Here is a 22,436-nt window from a genome sequence, read left to right as displayed (position 1 = left end):
TCTCGTTCAGCCTCTAACTCCTTTGTTCTAATGCTATCTTTGCTAACTGCACCTGGGCCTCTGAAAGCTCTGGTATCCTCCCAGGAAACTGTTCTAACTCTTCCTCCTCCAACTCCTCTGGTTGAGAAGTCACATCAGAAATCATTGGTTTAGTCTCAGGAAAGTCGGCTACCTCACTCACCTCAAACACTTCATTCTCCAAATAATAGTCAATTATCATTCTATGAATAACTACTTTTTTCATAGATTGCTTTACTGCTTTAAGGTTTAGCTTTGCAGCAATTTTTAACAAATCATCTTTTCTCGCCACCTCCAACCCCTCTAGGGTTGGTGACTCCAAAAATGCATCAATATCCATTGCTGCTGGTTTCCACACACACAAGCCAAAAAAAAAATTTTCAGACCTACCACAATCAGTCGTCCACTAAGACCCCAGTTTGTTCAAACTCAAACCACCCTCGTCAATCTTGGGATCCCGGATGATACTTGTTAGTCTTTGGATTCGATCCCAGACGAGCCCCCAATTTTGTTACGAACCAGCAACAAAAGAAACGCTCCATGTATAAGTGTTTAAAACTACTTTATTAATAACTACTTATGATAATAAGAAAAATAAAAGTAAAAATGTTAGAATGTTAGAAGTAAAAAAATGTTAAATCTTGAACATTAACCCCAAAAACTAAACTCGTAATGTGTGTGTGGCAAATTCCCAAACTCCAAGTCCAGGAATGGTTCTTAAAGTTCAGTTCAGTTCAGTTCAGCAAGCCATAAGGCGAAACATGAGCAAAGGCTTCTTCAACAACCACCGTTGACTGAAGACAAAACGTAGATGTAGAGAGAAAATAGAGAGTAATTACGAAATCCAAATGTTCCACGATGGAAACCAAACGACACCTCTGTGTTTACTCAGCAGTGACCACTCCACCGCATCTTCCTCACCCTGAAAGGCTCTCGAATCGTGGCCGTCCACACAAATACCTGTTCCCCTCTACAGGTTAACAACAAAGAGGACTCCACCGGATTACTCCAAAAATCCATATGTGGATTATAGTGACAGGCACAGTTATTGTTTCTCATCCATCGATAGAGAAACTAGCAGGCTGGTGACTCTCTCTCTCTCTCTCTCCTCTGACTGACTCCCACTGACTGCTTCAAAAACATTATGTTCTTTATCTTCTGTTGTCGTAACCATGCCCACACACACACACACACACCACTATGCTCTATCTTAAAGGGACATTCAGCAGTAGTAACCCAGTTCGTAACAGCGATGAGTTGGAGTACAGGAAGGAGATAGAGAGCTTAGTGGAATGGTGTCATGACAACAACCTTTCCCTCAATGTCAACAAACCAAAAGAACTGGTCATTGACTTCAGGAAAGGGGGTGGTGTGCATGCACCTGTCTACATCAACGGTGCTGAGGTCGAGAGGATTGAGAGCTTCAAGTTCCTGGGAGTGAACATCACCAACAGCCTGTCCTGGTCATATTACATAGATGCCACGGCCAAGAAAGCTCACCAGCGCCTCTACTTCCTCAGGAGGCTAAAGAAATTCGATTTGTCCCCTTTGGCACTTACCAACTTTTATCGATGCACCATAGAAAGCATCCTATCTGGATGCATCATGGCTTGGTACGGCAACTGCTCTGCCCAGGACCGCAAGTAACTGCAGAGAGTTGTGGACACAGCCCAGCGTGTCACAGACACCAGCCTCCCCTCCTTGGACTCTGTCTTTACCTCTCGCTGCCTTGGTGAAGCAGCCAGCATAATCAAAGACCCCACCCACCCATTCTCTCTTCTCTCCTCTTCCATCAGAGAGAAGATATAGGAGCCTAGGGGCACATACCACCAGACTTAAGGACAGCTTCTACCCCACTGTGATAAGACTATTGAATGGTTCCCTTATACGATGAGATGGACTCTGACCTCATGATCTACCTTGTTGTGACCTTGCACCTTATTGCACTGCACTTTCTCTGTAGCTGACACTTTACTCTGTACTGTTTTTGTTTTTACCTGTACTCTGTATCAATGCACTCTGTACTAACTCAATGTAACTGCACTGTGTAATGAATTGACCTGTACGATCGGTATGCAAGACAAGTTTTTCACTGTACCTCAGTACAAGTGACAATAATAAACCAATACCAATACCAAATCTGCCATCCTTACTCAGTCTGGCCTATATGTGATTCTGGACTCTTCACTGGCCCTTCAGTTCTGGTGCAATTAGGGATGGAGAATAAATGTTGGCATTGCTAGTGTTGTAAAACAGAAAGCTCCAAGAAAATGATTTCTCTATATACTCACCTTTGTGCATTAATCTGGACAATCCTCCTTAGATTACTAAATTTGTGAAGATACAGTATTTACACATTGAGGGAAATCAGCATTCACGCTAATGTTGGTCCAGAAACTTTAAAAATTACCTATTTAGAAATGGCTGGTATAACAAAATAATTCCCTGATTTTCTTGCCTAGTACTGCATTCATAATACAATGTCATAAATGAAACTACTGTTAGAGACTTATGTGGAAAACACTAACAAAGGTGAGAGTGTCTAGAGAAACCAATGGCAATGTGCATAGAATGGAAGTTTATTCCTGGAGTTTATTCCTAAAGTTATCAATCTCACTTTAAGGTTTTAACCACTTGCTAGCATCAGGTGAAGGAAATTTTAAAAAAACAAATGCATTCTAAGACAAGAGCTCTACATCTTTCAACCAGCATGAGCTTGCACTTCTCTCTATTTGGGTTGGAGTCACTCTGATCTGCTAAACAAATCCCCATCACCTTACTTTGATTCTACTCAACCTTGCATACATCTGAGAGAGAAACACCAAAACCACACACCCTGATCCTTCATGAACAGGCAGTGCTGTAAGGAATGGAAATGGCATGATTTCCCTTTCATAATATTTGGGTGCTTTGGAAGATCTAAAAGGACATTTACTATCCCATTTAGTCAGTTTCAGAAACTATATAGTTTTGCACTAAGGATATAGATAGTCTAATGGAACTCCCTCTATTCCCATGTCATGAAGAGAAAGCCACTTCTTGTGAACAGGCATAAGGCAACCAGGTCTTAGAAGTATTTTTTATATTTGATTTGACTATCGAAGTACTTTCTAAGAAAGAAATGGCAGAAAGGGCTTTAGAAGACAATGAAGCAAGAAAAAAGATAGCAATGGAACTGAAAGCTATCTGAATCATCTTCTCAAGAGGCTGTAGATAAAGTATTAATTGAAATTATCAAAATCAACAATTTTTTGTTGTGAAGTAAAAGGAGATAAGTGGTGTTGGGTACTGATCAGTAATAATCCAACTGAGACGCTAAAAAAGGTTTAAGGAATTTACTGGCTTCCCACTCTTTTCATCCATGGAACATGGAGGAAAAAAACAATGTCAGGTTTCAAGAGATCAGATTCTCATTCATCGCAAGGTTATCAAGAGTAAAAGTACCTGCTAGAAGGGCGGCAATCACTTCTTCAAAAGTACCTCGATAGCCAGATCGAATACAAGAATTGCTTCTAAGACCTGGTTGCCTGTTATCTGCATCAACAGATTTCCAGAAATGGGTATACATGTCACTTTTTATTCAGAGTCTTATACCTGTTCACAAGAAGCAGCTTTCTCTTCATGACAAGGGAATAGAGGGAGTCCCATTAGAATATCTATATCCTCAATGTAAAACTACATATTTTCTTAAACTGACTAAATGTGATAGTAAATGTCCTTTTAGATCTTCCAAAGCACTAAAATATTATGAAAGGGAAATCAAGTCTTTTCAATTGGAACTATAAGGGCAAGGAAAGGGGCAGCACTCAATTTTCAGAGGATTTTGATTAGGTACCACACAAGAGTTTGTTAGATGAAATTAGAGTTCATGGGATTAGGGGTAATGTATTGGTATGAACCGAAGAAACAAAAGATAAAAGTAAATAGGCTAATTTTAGGATTGCAGAGAGTAACCAAAAGATTGCCCAATGATCGATATACGGGTTTTAGCTGTTTACAATTCATATCAGTAACTTAAATGAGGAAACCAAGTGTAATATATCCAAGCTTTCTGACAATGAAAAGCTGGGTGGAAAAGTAAACTGAGAGGAGAAAATTAATGTAAACTAGTTAAGTGATTGGGCAAGAAGGTGTTAGACTTTGGCATGGATGATAGAAAAGCACAACTTTTTTTTGTAAAAGAAAATGAATAAAATGTAAATGTTTAGTTTGGATGCCTTGCACAAGGATCAGAGAAAATTAGTTGATTGGTTGAATGATTATGATCCAATACTGACCAGGAGAAAAGGTCTCATCTCTGGTTAGTCAAAATGTAATAGTTATATATTTGAAGATTGGTTAAGAAAATGCTCAATTAGGTGATACAGACTGTATAGCTAGAAAAGCCATTGCTTTGCGGAGCCAGAGATCCAGGTTCAATCCTGACCTTGGGTGCTGTCTACATGAGTTTGCACATTCTCCCTGTGACCACATGGGTTTCCATTGGGTTCTCCAGTACCCTCCCACATACTAAGGTTGTGCAGGTTGGTAGGTTGATTGGCTATTATGTACAGGTGAGTAGTAGAATCTGGGTTGAGTTGATGAAGATGTGCGGAGAATAAAAAATGGGAATATTGTAGGATTAGGGTAAATGGATGGTTGATGATTGGTATGTACTCTTGGGCTGAAGGGCCGGCTTCTGTGCTGTGCTGTGTCTCTCTATGACTCTGGATCACATGTAATTATCCTTAGGACACGATAATCACTGCATGAGTTATGGTTTTTAAGTCATCCTAGAGCAGTATCTAAGTGACTTAACTCCATGAGCTTGAATAAACTAGTGAACAAAGATCGAATGGTTCCCACAATTACAAATGAATTGGAGGAGAAAAATAAAGATGTCTTAATGCCATTATACTGGGTTCTGGTGAGACCACTGCTGAAGTATTATATATAGCTTTGTCTCCCTTACCCAAAAAAGGATAGTTGGGTGCCATAAAAATTCACTGCATTCACTGCTGAAATGAGTTCCTATGAGAAAGGACCTGTCTCCTCTCTGGTGTTTAGAAGAATAGGATGTGATTGCATTAAAACATGTAATAGTGAGTCTGGGAGGGTAGATACAGAGAGGTGATTCCTCTGGCTGGAAAGTGTAGAATTAGAAGGCTTTGCCTCTGTTTACAGAGTAAGCAATTTAGCACTGCATGAGAATAAAATCATCTTTATTCAGAGGGCTTGAGTCCCTGGAATTCTCTCACCTAGAGGATTATGAGTACTCACTCATTATACTCAAAATTGAAATCAACACATTTTTGGGCACTAAGGAAATCAAGGGATAGTGGGAGAGGATGGGAAAATGTAGCTGATGTAGAATTTCATCAATTATGTTGAATGGTTGACTAGATTCAGAAAGCCATAGAGACAGCTCTCACTCCATTTTCTTATGTTGAAACAACTAAAACAAAGATGTAGAAAACAGCAAAACTAATCTCACTTGCCTGATGAATACTGTATCCCAGCTCATCCAATCATCCACAGGAAAAGTTATAAATTGGGAAACATTACAGGGGAATTAGACATGCACATTTGACTATCTTGAAATGCAGTGAGATAGACCACTGGCAGGCGTTAAAGAAAAGCAGCTGGTACTAAATCCAGGCGAAGCTTTCATTTAATGAAATGACTTTCTTACAGTAAATGATGACCCCTTTCCAAGATCCAAATCTTAAAAGATTATTGCACCTTAAATATTCCCTGCAAAATTATCATTTATCTCTACCATGTTGGTTAATTTCAATTCAACAATAAGAAGGATGCAGTAAAGTACCAATATCCCTGTTCCAGAATGAGCATGAAGTGTGTCTGTATGTGTAAACATGCATGCGCGTGTGTATGTGTGTTTCAAAATGCTCCCACCACATCAACAATTGCTGTCTATGATCAAGGATTTGGAACAGAAGTATCAAGGAATTTACAACCATATACCTCCAGCAGGAGGGAGATGGTCTAAAAGAGAAGAAAAGAAAATGGGACAGGGAACAATTCACAAAATATGCACTTGTCATGTTGGTACTAAGACTAATGTAGAACACAATAAAGAACAATAATCACCAAAGTTTCAAGAAAACAACATATTTCATCAATATGTGCTTCCAAATGTATTTCATCCTCAAAACTTGAGGGGCAAGAATCAATGAATTGCACTTGCAGTGTTGTGCAGAATAAAATCTCAATGCAAAATATCTAAATTAGATATCAAAACTACCTTCCTTGGTCCTGAAGCAGGAGATGAATGAGCAGAAGGCACATATAAGCTGACAGATCTGGGGTGAGTTTACTTTCAACTTGGATCAGAAATATTTGCATTCAATACAACCTGCAGCACAGTTGTCAATTAAATTACCACGCTATGATGTTTACCTGGGACAGTGTTAAATCCGTGGTTACTGATGCTTTTGAAACTATTCAGGAGTGGGTAAACAGGGATGTGCTTTCAGTTATTCACTTTCCAAGTCACTGCAATTTATCATCGCTACCACTCCAGTCCAATAGAGAAACAATAATAGCCCACAAGCACAAAGACAGCAGAGGAAAAAGACTCTTCAAGATGAGATTCATTGGTCCAGGGACACACTGTACACACTCAACAAGTGGGGAGACTTCCCGGTTGTGTGGATGAAGACAGCAAAGGTGCCGAAGGACAGGTAGTGAGGAGAACAGGGGCCTGAGGGCCAAGGTACAGATGCAAAAGCTATGCAAGAGAAAGAGCAACAGAAGAAAATAAAGGCCATCAGGGAGACGTCCCTGCCCAACAACAGCAACATCATCTCAGAGCTGAGTAGAGGAGGGTGGGATTCTCCACATGGGAAATAAGGGTTTCCTTAAGAAAAAGATGTTTCTCCTAAGCAGGCTGCAAAATCACATCCCCCTCTAAGCAAACCAAGTGACTCTCTCCACATTATAGTCATCACCACTCACACAGTGCACTAATAATCAGCAGGCAAGCTCAGATGACACATGATATTTCCTCACTCTCTGCTTTGCAGGTGAACCTTCACTGATTATAACACATCAACCAATGAATCCCACATCTAATTATTTAAATAATGTGCTATAACATCTATAGCACATTATTTAAGTAATTAGATGTGGGATTCTTTTCCTAATGAATGGCACTTGCTCAAAGCAGTTTGAAGTCTAAAACAAAGCACACTTTCATTGGAGGAACTTCACTCTTCAGGTATCAACAGTGGTCAATAGCTCGAATACTCTGGACTGCTGTTCAACATCAAAGGCAACTACTCAAGAATGCAGTCAATGCAACTGAGAGAATGCACATCACAATATATTGATCAGTTTGGCCTCAGTTTGGATTATATTAGATCTTATATTAGATAATAATTTCTCTAATATTAGATTATATTGGAGAAATATTAGATCCTATGATACTTAAGCCAACTCACTGAAGATCTAATATTTCAAGCCAATTTATTCAATGTTGAAAAATCCTTCATGTACCTCCAAATGTGGCTTATTTTATGCCTTTGTACCAAATGATCATTATAAGATACACAGTGGCGAAGAACTGATGGCCTCAGCAGTACAAGCATCATGTTTCACTCTGTTCACAACAAATGGATGTGATCACAGTAGTGCAATGCTTTCTTGCACAAGCAATCGCTTTTCACCTATGCTCTCTCAACTATTCCATCACTTCTTTCAGTCCCACATCCAAATTACAACTCCCAGACAACAAGCAATATAGAGCAGACGCTTCATCTTACCATGCCACCTTGCTCTGATTCTCCAGCTCTCACAGAAATCTCTCCCTCAGAGGTTGCCATTATTAGAGCTAACCAAATAGGGAAGAAGAACCCTGAGATCAAAATCAACTTCACATCAGAGTTCACACTCAATAATAATTTACAGAATAACATGGCAGATATTGAATCAGTCAAATCATTTCACAATTAAATGCTCTGTAGCATTTTATTGGAAAAGCATCCCTCACTGTCTGGCAGAATCAAGTTTTTCCTCAAGTACATTGACATGAAATGCACGGAGTTAGCAACCTGACTGGGTGACGCAGCTGTCACAACAGTTTGACTTATCTCTGCACACTGAGTGTGCTCTAAATGCAAATGCGTTTGAATATTGCTGGTATCTTGAGAATTATTCATAACAAAGCAAAATCAAATAAAAAAAACAGAAAATCAAGACATTTGCCAACAAAGTAAATACCCAGTGCCATTTCAGTTTCACCATCTTGAAGGTGGGCTTCAATGTCCCAGCACTGCATCACGATATCACCTCTAAGGCTGCAGACTGGCTTTTGTAAGGCTGATCATTTTCTCTTTGTCTGCACTGATATCCTATATGACCTATGAAGAGCTTTTGCCCTAAATGGACTGGCTTCAGACTACAGACCAAATGAAAGAGCACTCTGTGATTACTGACTGTTGGGTACAGGTGTGAGTATCATCAGAGACCACAGGCACTAAATTGAATGGAAAAGCAAATTGTGCAGAGGATGCGGAGGGTCTGCAAAGAGATATAGATAGGTTAAGTGAGTAGGCAGGGGTCTGGCAGATGGAGTACAAACCTGGTAAATGCGAGGTCATCCACTTTGGAAGGAAAAATAGATCAGATTATTATTTAAATGGTGAAAGATTGCAGCATGCTGTTGTGCAGAGGGATTTGGGAGTGCTTGCGCATGAATCGCAAAAGGTTGGTTTGCAGGTGCAACAGGTTATCAATAAGGCAAATGGAATGCTGGCCTTCATTGCTAGAGGGATTGAATTTAAGAGCAGGGAGGTTATGGTGCAACTGTACAGGGTACTAGTGAGGCCACACCTGGAGTACTACATGCAGTTCTGGTCTTCTTACTTGAGGAAAGATATACTGGCTTTGGAGGCAGTGCAGAGGAAGTTCACCAGGGTGATTCCGGACATGAGGGGATTAGCCAACAAGGAGACATTGAGTCACCTGGGACTAGACTTGCTGGAATTCAGAAGAATAAGAAGGGATCTTATAGGAAAATATAAAATTATGAAAGGGATAGATAAGATAGAGGTAGGACAGTTGTTTCCACTGGTGGGTGAGACTAGTACTAGGGGACATGGCCTCAAGATTCAGGGGAATAGATTTAGAACAGAGATGAGGAGAAACTGCTTTTCCCAGAGAGTAGTGAATCTGTGGAATTCTCTGCCCAGTGAAACAGTAGAGGCTACCTCATTAAATATATTTAAGACACAGTTAGATCGATTTTTGCATAGCAGGGGAATTAAGGGTCATGGGGAAAAGGCAGGTAGGTGGATCTGAGACCAGTGCCAGATCAGTCATGATCTTACTGAATGGCAGAGCAGGCTCGACAGGCCAAATGGCCTACTCCTGCTCCTGTTTCTTCTGTTCTTTTAGGGGGAGCAGAATTGGTGACCATATGCGAGTGAAAATCAAAATCCTGAATCATTATGCCAGGCAATCTCTTCAGGACACTGGGTAGGCATTGGTACACCAATGCAACTGGAATTGGAATTGGTCACATTACCATTGTTGCAATGTCAAGACCTGGAGCTGATCCAGATGATGGACACTGAATCACAGGTACCTGGTCCCTATCACCTTCACTCTTCACCTCAGATTCAGCATTCTACACAATCTGGGTAGGATTCTGCTCACAATATATATGAGTGCTGAAAACTTGCTGGTGCTCCTGCAGAAGATGAATTCACTCCTGGTGTACCTCTGTTCATGTAATGGAGCAATCTGCTCATGAATTACACCTCTGCTCATGTAAGGGAATGATCTGCTCACATGCAACAGCCTTTTGCTCCTAGTAACCCATGAGGTGCCATGAATTTGCATCCCTGTGTCCAATGAGAGCAGCCACCTGCCTACGAATGACACCTCACTGCTCAGAGGACAGTGAACAACTCATGAGTGGTACCTCTGTAATGAAGACATCAAACTGCTCCCTGATGATATATTGCTGTTCCTGAGAAGCTTCGCCTGATCCAATGTAACAGAGGCCAGAACTCTAGCTGGATCAATTTGAACCAGATTGAAGCACAAAGACGTCTCAAGGCCTTCTTGGTATTTTTTCTCTGAACTGGAGGATTGTTGCAGAGCCTTTGCAAAGTACACATGGCCTTCAGAGCGGTAGTCGTGGTTTACCAGCTCGGCACAACCTCCTGCAAGAGCACGGAGATGGACTCCTCTATGATCCTTGTCATCACTTGCATTGCTTACCATATCATTCTGCAGCCACATCAACTGTGTCATAAAAACATCCCAGTCTTGGTCCTCATCCCAGTTTTCTTTAACAGTACAGATGCATTGCTCACCCTAGGTAAGGCCCCAAAGCAGATTCTGCATTTCTCATGCCAGACTGAAGCCTGATAGTGCCTAGTGTATCTCCACATACAGCTGTTCCTCTAACCTATCTTGTTCAATTTCACAATGTCAGTCACTGGAGTGGTACTGAGGAATGCAAAATATTCTTTGGTCATCATCATCTCCTCTCCTCTTCTCCTCTCCACTCTTTCCTCCTGCTCCTCCACAAATTGCAGGAGGTTGTCCCCAGATAGTTGACCATGACCTCCTCCTCCTTTTTATCATGCTGCTTTGATGAAGGGAAAACAGGGGGACTCTCCTCATACTTTGAATAGACAAAAGCAATAAAGAGCTGCACACAAAAGTGGTACCCGAAACAACTTTATTGTGAGGCAGCAGCACACATGGTAATGAAGATGTATACTGGAAATCAAATCAAAGGCAATGCAATAATCACAATGTCACATTATTGATAAATATACCTGGATCAAAAGAAGGCTTGCTCCTCAGTGGCTCTTCTGACCACAAGAAGGAGAATTGTCTCTTCCAGACTGTGCCTGAGAAGCCCAATTCCATCTGGGTGGCCTCCCTCATATTCATTGCAGCTTAAGTCTAAATGGGGAAGATTCAGGACATTGGCTCCATTACCCTACATTCGTAGGGTTAATCTATATGAGGAGGGAGTCAACCGTCAATGGTGGAAGCTGGTGCAGGTGAGGGTGGTATGTGTGGAGCGGTGGATGGGTAACAGTTTGCATGACTTCAGTTTCTGTGTGTGTGTGTGTGTGTGTGTGTGTGTGTGTGTGTGTGTGCGCACGCGCGCGCAAGTATATGCAAGCATACAGTACATATACCTCTAGCAAATAATATCTCTGTGAGAGAGCAATATTTTTAGCAGTCTCCATCACTTCTTGACATACCTTGTGAGGTCAGCAAATTGCTTGCAGCATTGCACTATCGAACAGGGGTTCTCACTCTGGGAAGAGACAATGTGAGCTTCCTACCTGGTTCTTTTTATGAGTGGGGGCTCTTCCTGGCATATGGGACCTTCCTCCTGGCATTTATCTCACTTTAGTGTTCCTCCTGTGAATCATGAATCTCTCTCCCTCTCTGCTTATCCCTTCCTTGCAGCTTCACTGCCTTCTTTATGGTCGCCTTAATCTGTGTGCTGTTTCAGGTTGCCCTGGAGAGTCTGCTTTTACGAGCTGACACTACTCTGTCATTGTTGCACAGGGAAGTGCCAACCGCTGCATTGAGTGTGGTCTCTTTGGGAACTGTGTTTAAACACTGCTTCCAGGGTGTAAAACACACTAAAACTGCTATGCACCTGCGCTTGAACAATTTCTCAATGTCTTAGTGCATGTAACATAGATGTAATCATAGGCTGTGATTCCCTATTTACTGTTCCAGCAGAATATTCATTTTCTTCATATCTCTTCCATGGAGAATACTAAACTTATCAAATCCTAGAATAATTCCAGAATCATTGTTCAATTTTCCTATTTAATGTTCAATAATAGAAAAATATGCAACTTATTCTTTTCTTTGATAACTGCAGGCAAGGCAGGATCAAGCTTTGACAATTTTTTCCTTTAATAAATTTTACTCAGTGCTTCATTTAAAGCACTCTGACCACTGGATGATAAATATTACTATGACAGTTTAATTAAAACGTGGCCATTATTGGCAAAGCCAGCATTTATCTTTAATTGACCTTGAGAATGTTATGGTGAATTACCTTTTAGAAGAGCTAAAGTCTTTCTAGTGATGTTACTTTCCATATTGTTGGCTAGTGAGCTCCAGAATTTTTGCCCAATGACAATCAAGGAACAGCAATAAATACCAAGCCAGATTGCTCTGTTAAGCCGAAGAAAAGCTGCAGGTACTGGTTGTAAGTTTGGAAGGTACTATCAGAGTAACCTAGGTGAATAGCTGTAGATGCACTTTGTACATTGTACACTCTCCAGCCTAAGTGCACTGGTGATGGAAGGAATAAATATTTACAATAGCAGAGGAATGCCAACTAAACCCACTGCTTTGTTCTGAATTATCTCAAGCATCTTGAGTACTATTGCACAAACAAAATGCTGGTCGAGAGCATTTCATCAAATTTCTTCCTGCTAAGAAAACTTTTTACAGATTCTAAAGTTATGCCTCCTGCATTGGTGTCCCTCAAAGATGTCAAATCTTTTCAATGTTTGTGGATGTCCCTGACATCTCAAAATATTTAAAGCTTCTGAAAATCAAACAAATAATTGTTTAAAAAATTAAAAAACTAAATCACCTAATACACTTTTAAACTATTGTCTAATTAAAGATATCACAGCAATATAACTTTCCTTCTTTTCACCTTTCTTCCTCTCAGCCACAAAACAAATGGGCTCACAGACTCTGCAGTAACACATGGAACTGCCTATTTTGACCAGTAAGTTGCAGACCAATAAATATGCCTTGTTCAACTCTTTTGGAGATAGAAAGAACAAAAAAAAAGAAAATTACTAGCTTGGGTATTAATCAAGGTTTTGGTGTTCTAAATTCAAATGAATCTGCATCCTAGGAAATTGCACTAACAACTTATCATACATAAGCACTTCAATATGGACACAAGAACCATAGAGCAACAAAAGCACAGTCAGGAGAGTAAAGGGATTTGGTTTTACAAGCTGCCTTCTTGGAGTGGAAGGGATGTAGATAGAAAGTAAAGAATGATGGAAATCCGAAACAAAGTGTGCTACAAAAACGTGCAAAAAATTGGTCGGTATCTGAGAAGGAAAGAAGTAATACTTCATTGGAACTTCTTTCATTTAAAGATGTTGGTTGGTTCACCTTTGTAGCTCACAGTATTTTCTGCCACTAGGTCACTTCATATAATTGATTCGCATCTAGCCCAATATTAAAATCAAATTCTTAAAATTCTGCATTATGCAATTAATCATTTCTACAAATTCAATGATTCCAGTTTAAAATGTTGCATTCACAATTTGCATTTGACAAATGGCTCAAGACATACTTCTAAAATAGTGGCATAATCTTGCCAAGCTCCAAGTAATTTTTAAAAAGTAAGTACATGAAATTTGATTTCAAATTTTATTATCACCTTTGTTTTTAAACACCATAACGTGCCAGAAAACCATAAAAATTGTTGCATCCCACATTCTCTGATCCACAAAATAACACAGGTCAACAAACTCAATATATCTGAAGTAGAAAAACACAACTTTGTCTTAAACATGGGAGGCTATGTTCTTATTGTTACTCTGGCTGGTGCAATAGCATTTCTTTGGATATTTTTCCAAGACTGTCACGTTCAATATTAGCTGTACTCCTCAGAGCAATCTGTTCAATAGATGATGTCATAGATCACAGACGCCCTACAGAGCAGTTCAAATGTAAGTTGGAGAGAAAAAAATAACTAACATCACTATTCCTTATATTTGTGGGATAGCCATTTTAATTTTTTTTAATATACACAGAGCTACTTTGGGGATTCATTTTAACCTCCTCCAGTAAAGTTCACAAAAATGGCAATAAAGGCTTTGATCAGTTATACCATTGCTTCTAGTACCAGTTTTCTCGCCATATAGATAACAAAATAGATGACAACATCTGGACCACAAATTAGTCACACAAGGTCTGTGTCCAAGTTGCCACTATATACACCTAGGCATGGTATAAGATTAAATCCATCACATCAACATCACTGCAGCATGATTATTTTTATTTACAAAAAAATTAACAGCCTTCCCTTCTCCAATTTATCTCACGTATGGACTCACCCTGGGACCTAACACAAAATGTACCTCAGCCAGGTACTCAATTAAATATATTATTCAGTGAACCCCAACAACAAGCACAGTGGTTATTATGGCTGAGCCAAATACCCAAAATTCACATCCACACACTTTCAATCAATATCTGAGAACCCCTGTCTCAAGCTTTGTTCTGATGTCCCAACTATTAACCAGACAAGTCTCAACTATTTACCAGAAACCACAAATCAATTTCTTGGCTTTCTCAAAATTATCACATTAACTCAAAATTCCTGGGTTACAGCTCTGACAACTTTACTCTGGGCTCAGAATGCTGCTGTTGTGGCTCTAGTTCTTCAGCACTACAGTGGCATGGTGGTTATGTTAAAAGTCTTGTAATCCAAAAGTGTTGGACTAATGATCTGGAGGCATAAGTTCAAATGTGACCATGGAAAACCTAAATTCAGTGAGTTTAACAACTAAACCTGGAATGAAAAGACACTAGCAGCAACTAATAACCATGAAGCTACTGGATTCCCTTAAGAACGCATCTGGTTCACTAATGTCCTCTAGTGAAGGGAATGTGTCACCTTTTCACAATATATGTGACTACTGACACACTGTAGAGTGGTTGACTCTCAGCTATCTTTTGAAATGGCCCAGCACACCACTCAGTTATTTCAAGATGTCATGCACTGTGGGAGCACTTGCATTACGTGGACTGATACAGTTCAAAAAGGTGTCTCATCACCATTTTAGAAGGACAATTAGAAGATGGCCAGTAAGTGCACACAGATCCCATTTCCAACAAATGTATAGTTTAATAAAAAGGATCCCCTTCGAGTTTCAGTCAATAAAGAAAAGCATGGTTAGGTGTGTGAAGAGCATGGATAGGGAATGCCAAATCATCATCACACTTCTCTTCATGTTGAGAAGGAGTGGAAAGGTGAAGCTACATGGAGAGAGGTTCATGTGGTATGCTCTGAGGATATCTGCTTCTCATCCAGCCTTTGAACCACTTCCTTTGTTGCTTCTACACAGCCAAGTGACCCACGTGGGCTCAATAATCAGAACTGCTGGAGATTAGCCACAATGCACATCTCAAGTGCTCTCAGTAGATGGCCACAACAATCTGAGACTCACCTTGAGTCAAAATAGGTAAACTGGCACAATGACCAGGAATTAAGGAACTATAAAAAGTACATGATTTCAGTTTACAATTAATAAACCAAAATTTGTAAAATTTAGAATGCCCAAGATGTGGCAGAGTTTTCTCCTGGATTATGGTTATGCAGGGGCAATACTACGAATCATTTATACCTTGGATGGCCTAAAGTAATATACTCTTTCACAGCAAGTTTAATGCAATCTTTTCACTGCTCTCCAAAGGTCATGAAACATATTTTGGTGGAATTTAATGGATATCAGCAGCACTTTGTCAACTGTAAGTGTTGGCAAGTCATTCTGCATGAAGGTTATCGGCATTCCTTGTTCAACTTCCCACAAATGCATGATATGGCAAGGATAATAGCATAACTGTGTAAGAGCAGCAAGCCTGACTGATTTTATTTTCCTTTCCACAGCACACAGGAGCCGATTTCAATTGCTGCACCTCAATCTGTGATCAGGGAGCTCAGCACAGTTTAGGAATTGAACAATGGAATTTCCTGGTCCATAGATCAAAATTAGGCAGTGCATTTATTCACCATCATTAACCCATTATTGTACTTCAGGCTTCTGTTAATCTACAATGCATTCCTCTTCCAAATTATGTTTCAACGATTTGAAAAATTTCGCTCCTTATAAGAATATTATTAGGTTGGTACTTTGAAAATAATGCGGTTCTGCTACAAAGCAGCCTGAGGCAAACTGATCATTACCTACTTTATGTAAGGGTTAAAAAAAAGCCCCTGGTATTCTTTGGCAATTGGAAATACACATTTAACAAACAGTATATGGTGGGTCAACAAACGTCTTTACAATCATCAGCCACTGAAAAATCAGAGGGAGGAAAGCGGACAGGTCATGTATCCAAGTCTTAACAAGGGAGTTGGGGGTGGGGGAGGCTACTGATTGGGTTGGAGAGAGTTTTGGGGGGGGGCCTGAGGGACAGCCATTGTCAGAGGTAGGTTTTTACACTAAACTGGAACTACCCAAAGCCCATTCTCCCAGCTATGGCCTTGGGCTTGCTCAGGTAAATCTCCTTTAATTTATGCCAAAGCAGTTCTCACATTTGCTGCAGAGGTCTGGGCCTGGGTAAGTAGCCAGTGACATCCATAGTCCATTCACGCATGGGTGAAAATCAGTTTGGTGTTGTCCAGAGATATTCAGTCACACAGTACACATAAATATTGCACTTTGAGATAGAACTTCTCAATCTGTAACTTTAACAAAGGATTTCAAACATATTCAGGGGTCCTAGTCTTTAAATTAAAATGCTAACATTCAGGTAGCCAACAAATTTACCAGGGACAACAATTCTTCAACAAAAAACCACTGATACATTCATCAGACCAATTTTTGATTCTTTGTAATTAAAAAAAAAATGAGTATAATCAAACATTACTTCAAAAACTTGTTTCGTGTTATTCAAAGTCAAGTTGGCATCATGTAAAATTGTGTATCTGTCATCAATACTCACTGATAGTTAATGCTGAGCTCTTGCTATCTCTGCCTTCCACAATGTAACATCGTTCTAGGACTATTACTTCAGCAGGAGCTGATGTCTGCAGGAAATGAGTGGGAGAAATTAGAAATCAGAGCAGCTCTACCAACTCCTACGTTGCTGTCCTCTGAAAATGTGCAGCAGCTGTTGAAATGGTCCACTTCTCTTGCAATGAATTAACCTCCAGGATTAGAGAAAGGCTGTAAGAGGACAAAGTCTGCATACTGCGTTCAATTGTTAATTGTTGTACCAAGGAACACTGCTGCAGGTCACTTAACTTTAACAATGCTCAAAAAATACTTCTTGTACAAGAAATAAAACAAATTATTAACAGTGTAAATTTAAACATGTATCAGTCAAACATACATGACTGATTCCAAAAAACTTTCAAAAGAAAAATTATAAACTGTTATGAATAAATAACTAGTGTAGGAAATGTCACGAATGTTTAGCAATATTTATTAAGAAGCTTCTGATGCAGTATTCAATGACAGCAAAAACACTCCAAAAATGTTAAAAATAGGCTAGTTTCAAAATCCAATTCACATGCCACATCAAATGATTCTTTGCACTTTATCCACAAAAGATGTTCTTCAGAAACCAGCTGCTGCAAAAACAAATTAATAATACAATAAAAGTTCACTTAAAATCATTTCTAATTATAAATAGAAAAGACACTGGAAAAACTCAGCAGGTCAGGCAGTGCTTGTGGAATGAGGAACAGTTAACGTTTCAAGTCCTGGACCCTTTGTCAGACACGGAAAGAAAGAAAAACAAGTTAGTTTTCAGTGGAGAGAAGGCAGGGGAGGGATGGGGAGAACAAAAGGTACATCTCTGAAAGGGTGAATCCAAATGAGTTAAAAGGGCCAATCACAAGCACATTATGCTTCTTTGTCCAATTAATAAGTTACTAATGACGAGGTTCTAGAACATGCCTAGCAAGGATTGCACAAATAGAATAAGATAAAACCGAGTCAAAATAATGACATGCAGACATGGCCAGTTCTGATAACAAACGGAAATAAAGAGTAAGTTAACTAAAGATGGACAATTCAATACTGAGTCTGTAAGGCTGCAATGTGCCAAGACATTATATAAGGTGCTGTTTTTCAAGTTTGCAGTGGGCCTCATTGTAACAATGCAGGAGGCCATGGCCAGAAACATCAGAGTGGGAATAGGATAGTGAATTGAAGTTGCAGGCAACTGGAAGCTCAAGGTCACCCCTGCAGACTGAGTGCAGGTGCTCCATAATGCACTCACTCAATCTGCGCTTGGTTTCTCCAACGCAGAGGAAGCCATATTCTGAACACCAAACATAGTACACCAGATTGCAAGAAGCACAAATGAATTGCTGCTTCACCTTTGTGTCTGGATGGTGGGAAAAGAAGAGGTGAAAGGACAAGTATTGCATCTCCTGATGCTGCCAGACCTACTGAGTGTTTCTAGCATTTTCTGTTTTTACTTTGGATTTTCAGCATCTGCAGTTTTATCTATAACTATAATTACTTTGCTTCAAAGAAAACCATTTCTATTTCTGAAAACAAAAAGGGTTGATTTTGATTCATGTGCATTTGGGTCTGTAACTAAGAAAAGAGTTAAGATAATTAATAAAAGAATTAGAAGGGAATGAGTTGAAATTTCTTTTGGCAGTAAATTATTGAGATCTGGAACATGCATTACCTAAAATGATAGTAAAATCAAGTTTTTGGAAACTTTCAAAAGCTAATTAGACAGACAAGAACTTGAGCTTTAAATTGGTCAGTTCTTTCAAAGAGCCAGTTTAATGGGTCGAATGCCTTTTCTGTGGTAACAGACTAAGGACAAGCAGAGCAGCAGGTAACCGATATTTTTAGGTCAATTGATTGAGGGACAGAAAAGAGAATGAGGTGGTTTCAGGTTGACTGACTGTTACTAATAGAATACCACAGGAATCAGTATTGTGTCTTCAGCTGTTTACCATTTATATTCATATCTTAGATGTTGGTCAAGTTCGAGAGATTGTTAGGTAAGCATATGGAGGAATTTAAAATAGAGGGATATGTGGGAGGAAGGGGTTAGATAGTCTTAGGCATAGTTTAAAGGTCGGCACAACATGGTGGGCCAAAGGGCCTGTATTGTGCTGTATTGTTCTATGGTTCTATGGTTCTATGGAAAAGGTGAAGTGTAATACATCCAAGGTCACTGACAAAACAAAGCTAGGTAGAAAGTGAACATTGAGAAGAGTGCAAAAAGGCTTATGAAATTATAAAACTAGGTTAAACAGACAGGCAAGGTAGCATCTGTGGCAAAATACAAAGTTATCCACTCTGAAAGGTAAAATACAATATTTATTAAATGTTTAAAAAACTATAAATGTTGGCAATATAGAGGGATATTGATGTGCTGATTTACGAGAAGCAGGAACTTAATATGCTGGTATGACAACAATCGGGTGGGTAAGTGGTTCAATACTTTTAAGTGTGAGGTGATGCATTTTGGAAAGTCAATCCAGTGTAGGACTTGTACTATGAATGGTAGGGCATTAGGGAGTGTAATGGAACAGAGGGACCTAGGAGTACAAGTGCATAGTTTGTTGAAAGTGGATGGTATCACAGGTAGAAAGGGTGGTGACAAGGCGTTAGCACGCTGGCCTTCATCAATCAGGGCACTGAGTATAGGAGTGGGGACATTATGTTGCAGTTGTATAAGTCGTTGGTGAGGCCGCACTTGGAGTACTGAGTACAGTTTTGGTCACCCTGTTATAGAAAATATGTGGTTAAACTTGAAAGGGTGCAGAGAAGATTTACGAGGATGTTACCAGGACTAGAGGGCCTGAGTTATAGGAAGAGGTTGGCCAGGCTAGATCTTTATTCTTTGGAATGTAGCAGGATGAGGGGCGACCTTATAGAAATGTTTAAAATTATGAGAGGCAGAAATAAGGTGGGTGGTCTGTTCCCCAGGGTAAGGGAGTCCAAAACAAGGGGGCATAGGTTTAGGGTGACAGGGGAAAGATTTAAAAGGAACCTGAGGGGCAATTTTTCAGAGGGTGATGAGTACATGGAATGAGTTGCCAGAGGAAGTAGTTGAGGCAGGTACAATAATATCATTTAAGAAGCACTTGGATAGGTACATGGAGGGGTGGGGCTTAGAGGGATATGGGCCAAATGCAGGAAATTGGAACCAGGGTGGACAATGTGGTTGGCATGAACTGGTTGGGCCAAAGGGCCTGTATTCATGCTACATTGCTCTATGACTCTATGGTATGTTGCTCATTACGGTAAAGGAACTAAAGTTCAAAATTAGAGAACTTGAACAGGGCTTTGGTGAGACCTCATATAAAGTACTGTGTGTAATTTTGGTCCCTTACATAAAGGACTTTATAAATGGAGGGAATTGTCACAGGAAAAGAGGTCAAGTAAAATTGGCTTTTACTCACTAGTGTGATCTTTTCAGATAGGAAGATTTTAAGAGAAAGTGACAGGATATACAAGTCCTGTTTCCTCTAACCGCAGAATCCAGAACTAGGGGATATGGTCTGAGGATAAAGAGTTAACCATTTAGGACTGAAATAAGCACACATTTCTTTATTTCTTTATTGTACATCAATGGAATTCTCTGCATCAGAGGACTGTGAATACTCATTAGTTGAGAACATCCAAAACTGAGATTGAGAAATGATGGTCGTGAAGGGAATGAGAGCTTATGAGCAAAGAGTGAAAAAGTGGACAAGGCACAGAATCAGCTGTAATCTTATTAAATGGCAGAATAGACTCAAGCAGAATGCCTGATGCTTCTATTTCTTAGGTTTCCAGGAATAAAAAGAATCATGAACTATAATTTTAGTCAATACCTAATACTTAATTTAATGCTACAAAAGTGACTAAGTCAAACACTGTTGGGGTAAAACTTCCACTTTAGAAAACTACACCTAAAACATTTTACAGAGACACCAGAGATTCTGCAGATGCTGGAATCTGGAGCAAAACACACAAAATGCTAAAGGAACCCAGCAGGTCAGGCAGCATCTATGGAGAGAAATAAACAGTCGACGTTTCGGGTCGAGACCCTTCATCAGGACTGGAAAAGGAGAGGGCAGAAGCCAGAATAAGAAGGTCGGGGGAGGGGGAGGGGGATGAGTACGTGAAGGTAGGTGATAGGTGAGTCCGGGTGAGAGGGGAAAGGTAGGAAGGGAGGGGAGGGTGGAGAAGTAAGAAGCTGAGAGGTGATAGGTAGAAGAGGCAAACGTCTGAAGAAGAAGGAATCCAGTAGGAGAGGGCAGTGGACCATGGAATAAAGGGAAAGAGGTGGGGAATAGATGGTCATGGGGGTGGGGAAAGGGGAAAGAGAAGGGGGGAGGGATCCACAGGAATGAGGGAAGACAAAGAGGGGGGCAAAAAGGAAAAAAAAAGAAAGGGGGGAGAAGAGGGCAAGGGTTCCCAGAAGTTAGAGAAATCGATGTTGAGGCTGTCAGGTTGGAGACTCCCCAGGTGGAATATGAGGTGTTGTTCCTCCAGGCTACGTCTGGCCTCAACATGGCTGTAGAGGAGGCTGTGGATAGACATGTCGGTATGGGAGTGGGATGTGAAATTGAAGTGGTTGGCCACTGGGAGATCCCTGCTTTTGTGGTGGACGGAGCAAAGGTGCTCAGCAAAGTGGTCACCCAGTCTGCATTGGGCTCGACGAAGCAGCGAGGCAGGCGAGGCAGTGCTTCACCTGTGAAACCACTCATCCCTCCCCACAGGTGACCCTCCAGGCACTTATCCCTGCAACCGCACTATGTGCTACACCTGTCCCTACACCTCCTCCCTCACCACCATTCAGGACCCTAGGCAGTCCTTCCAGGTGAGGCATAAAAGTTCCCCTACACCACTCTGCCCGTTTCTACCTCCTACCAAAGTTCCACAAACCCATCTGCCCTGGTAGGCCCATTGTTTCTGCCTGCTCCTGCCCCAGTGAACTTGTGTCCTCATACCTTGACTCTATTTTGTCGCCCCGGTCCAGTCCCTTCCCATCTACATCTGTGACACTTCACATGCTCTCCATCACTTCAACAACCTTCAGTTCCTTGGCCCTAACCGCCTCATTTTCACTATGGATGTTGAGTCCCTGTACACTTCCATCCCCCATCAGGAAGGCCTTAATGTTCTCTGCATCTTTCTCAACAACAGACCCAACCAGTTCCCCTCCACCACCGCCCTCCTCTGTCTGGCAGAACTGGTACTCACCCTCAACAACTTCTCTTTCAGCTCCTCCCACTTTCTCCAAACTAAAGGAATAGCCATGGGCACTCACATGGGCCCCAGCTATGCCTGCCTCTTCGTAGGCTACGTGGAACAGTCCATGTTCCAAGCCTACACCGGTAACGTCCCCCAACTCTTTCTCCACTACATTGACGACTGCATTGGGGCTGCTTCCTGCACCCTGCTGAGCGCGTTAATTTTATCAACTTTGCCTCCAACTTCAACCCTGCCCTCAAATTTACTTGGTCCATCTCCGACACCTCTCTCTCCTTTCTGGATCTCTCTGTCTCCATCTCCGGAGACAGATTAACCACAGACATGTTTTACAAACCCACTGACTCCCACAGTTTCGTTGACTACACCTCTTCCAACCCACTCACTTGCAAGGATGCCATTCCCTTCTCCCAGTTACTCCACCTCTGCCGCATCTGTTCCCATAATGAGGCTTTCCACTCCAGTACATCCGAGATGTCC

The 22,436-nt window shown here is 40.7% G+C and overlaps 1 protein-coding gene across 1 annotated transcript in view; it reads right to left on the bottom strand.

Annotated features, from left to right (window-relative positions):
* The window catches only part of inpp4b (inositol polyphosphate-4-phosphatase type II B), a 561,052-nt gene that overhangs the window by 303,928 nt on the left and 234,688 nt on the right, over positions 1–22,436 (bottom strand). The window contains exon 3 of the mRNA XM_052042054.1: positions 16,720–16,804. Coding sequence (XP_051898014.1) covers positions 16,720–16,804 — 85 coding nt within the window. The remainder of the gene's footprint in view (positions 1–16,719; positions 16,805–22,436) is intronic.

The sequence above is a fragment of the Pristis pectinata genome, chromosome 2, assembly GCF_009764475.1.
Source record: "Pristis pectinata isolate sPriPec2 chromosome 2, sPriPec2.1.pri, whole genome shotgun sequence".
In the NCBI taxonomy this organism is placed as follows: Eukaryota; Metazoa; Chordata; class Chondrichthyes; order Rhinopristiformes; family Pristidae; genus Pristis; species Pristis pectinata.
The sequence above is the reverse complement of the archived record's forward strand: the minus strand, read 5'-3'. Positions and strand labels throughout refer to the sequence as shown.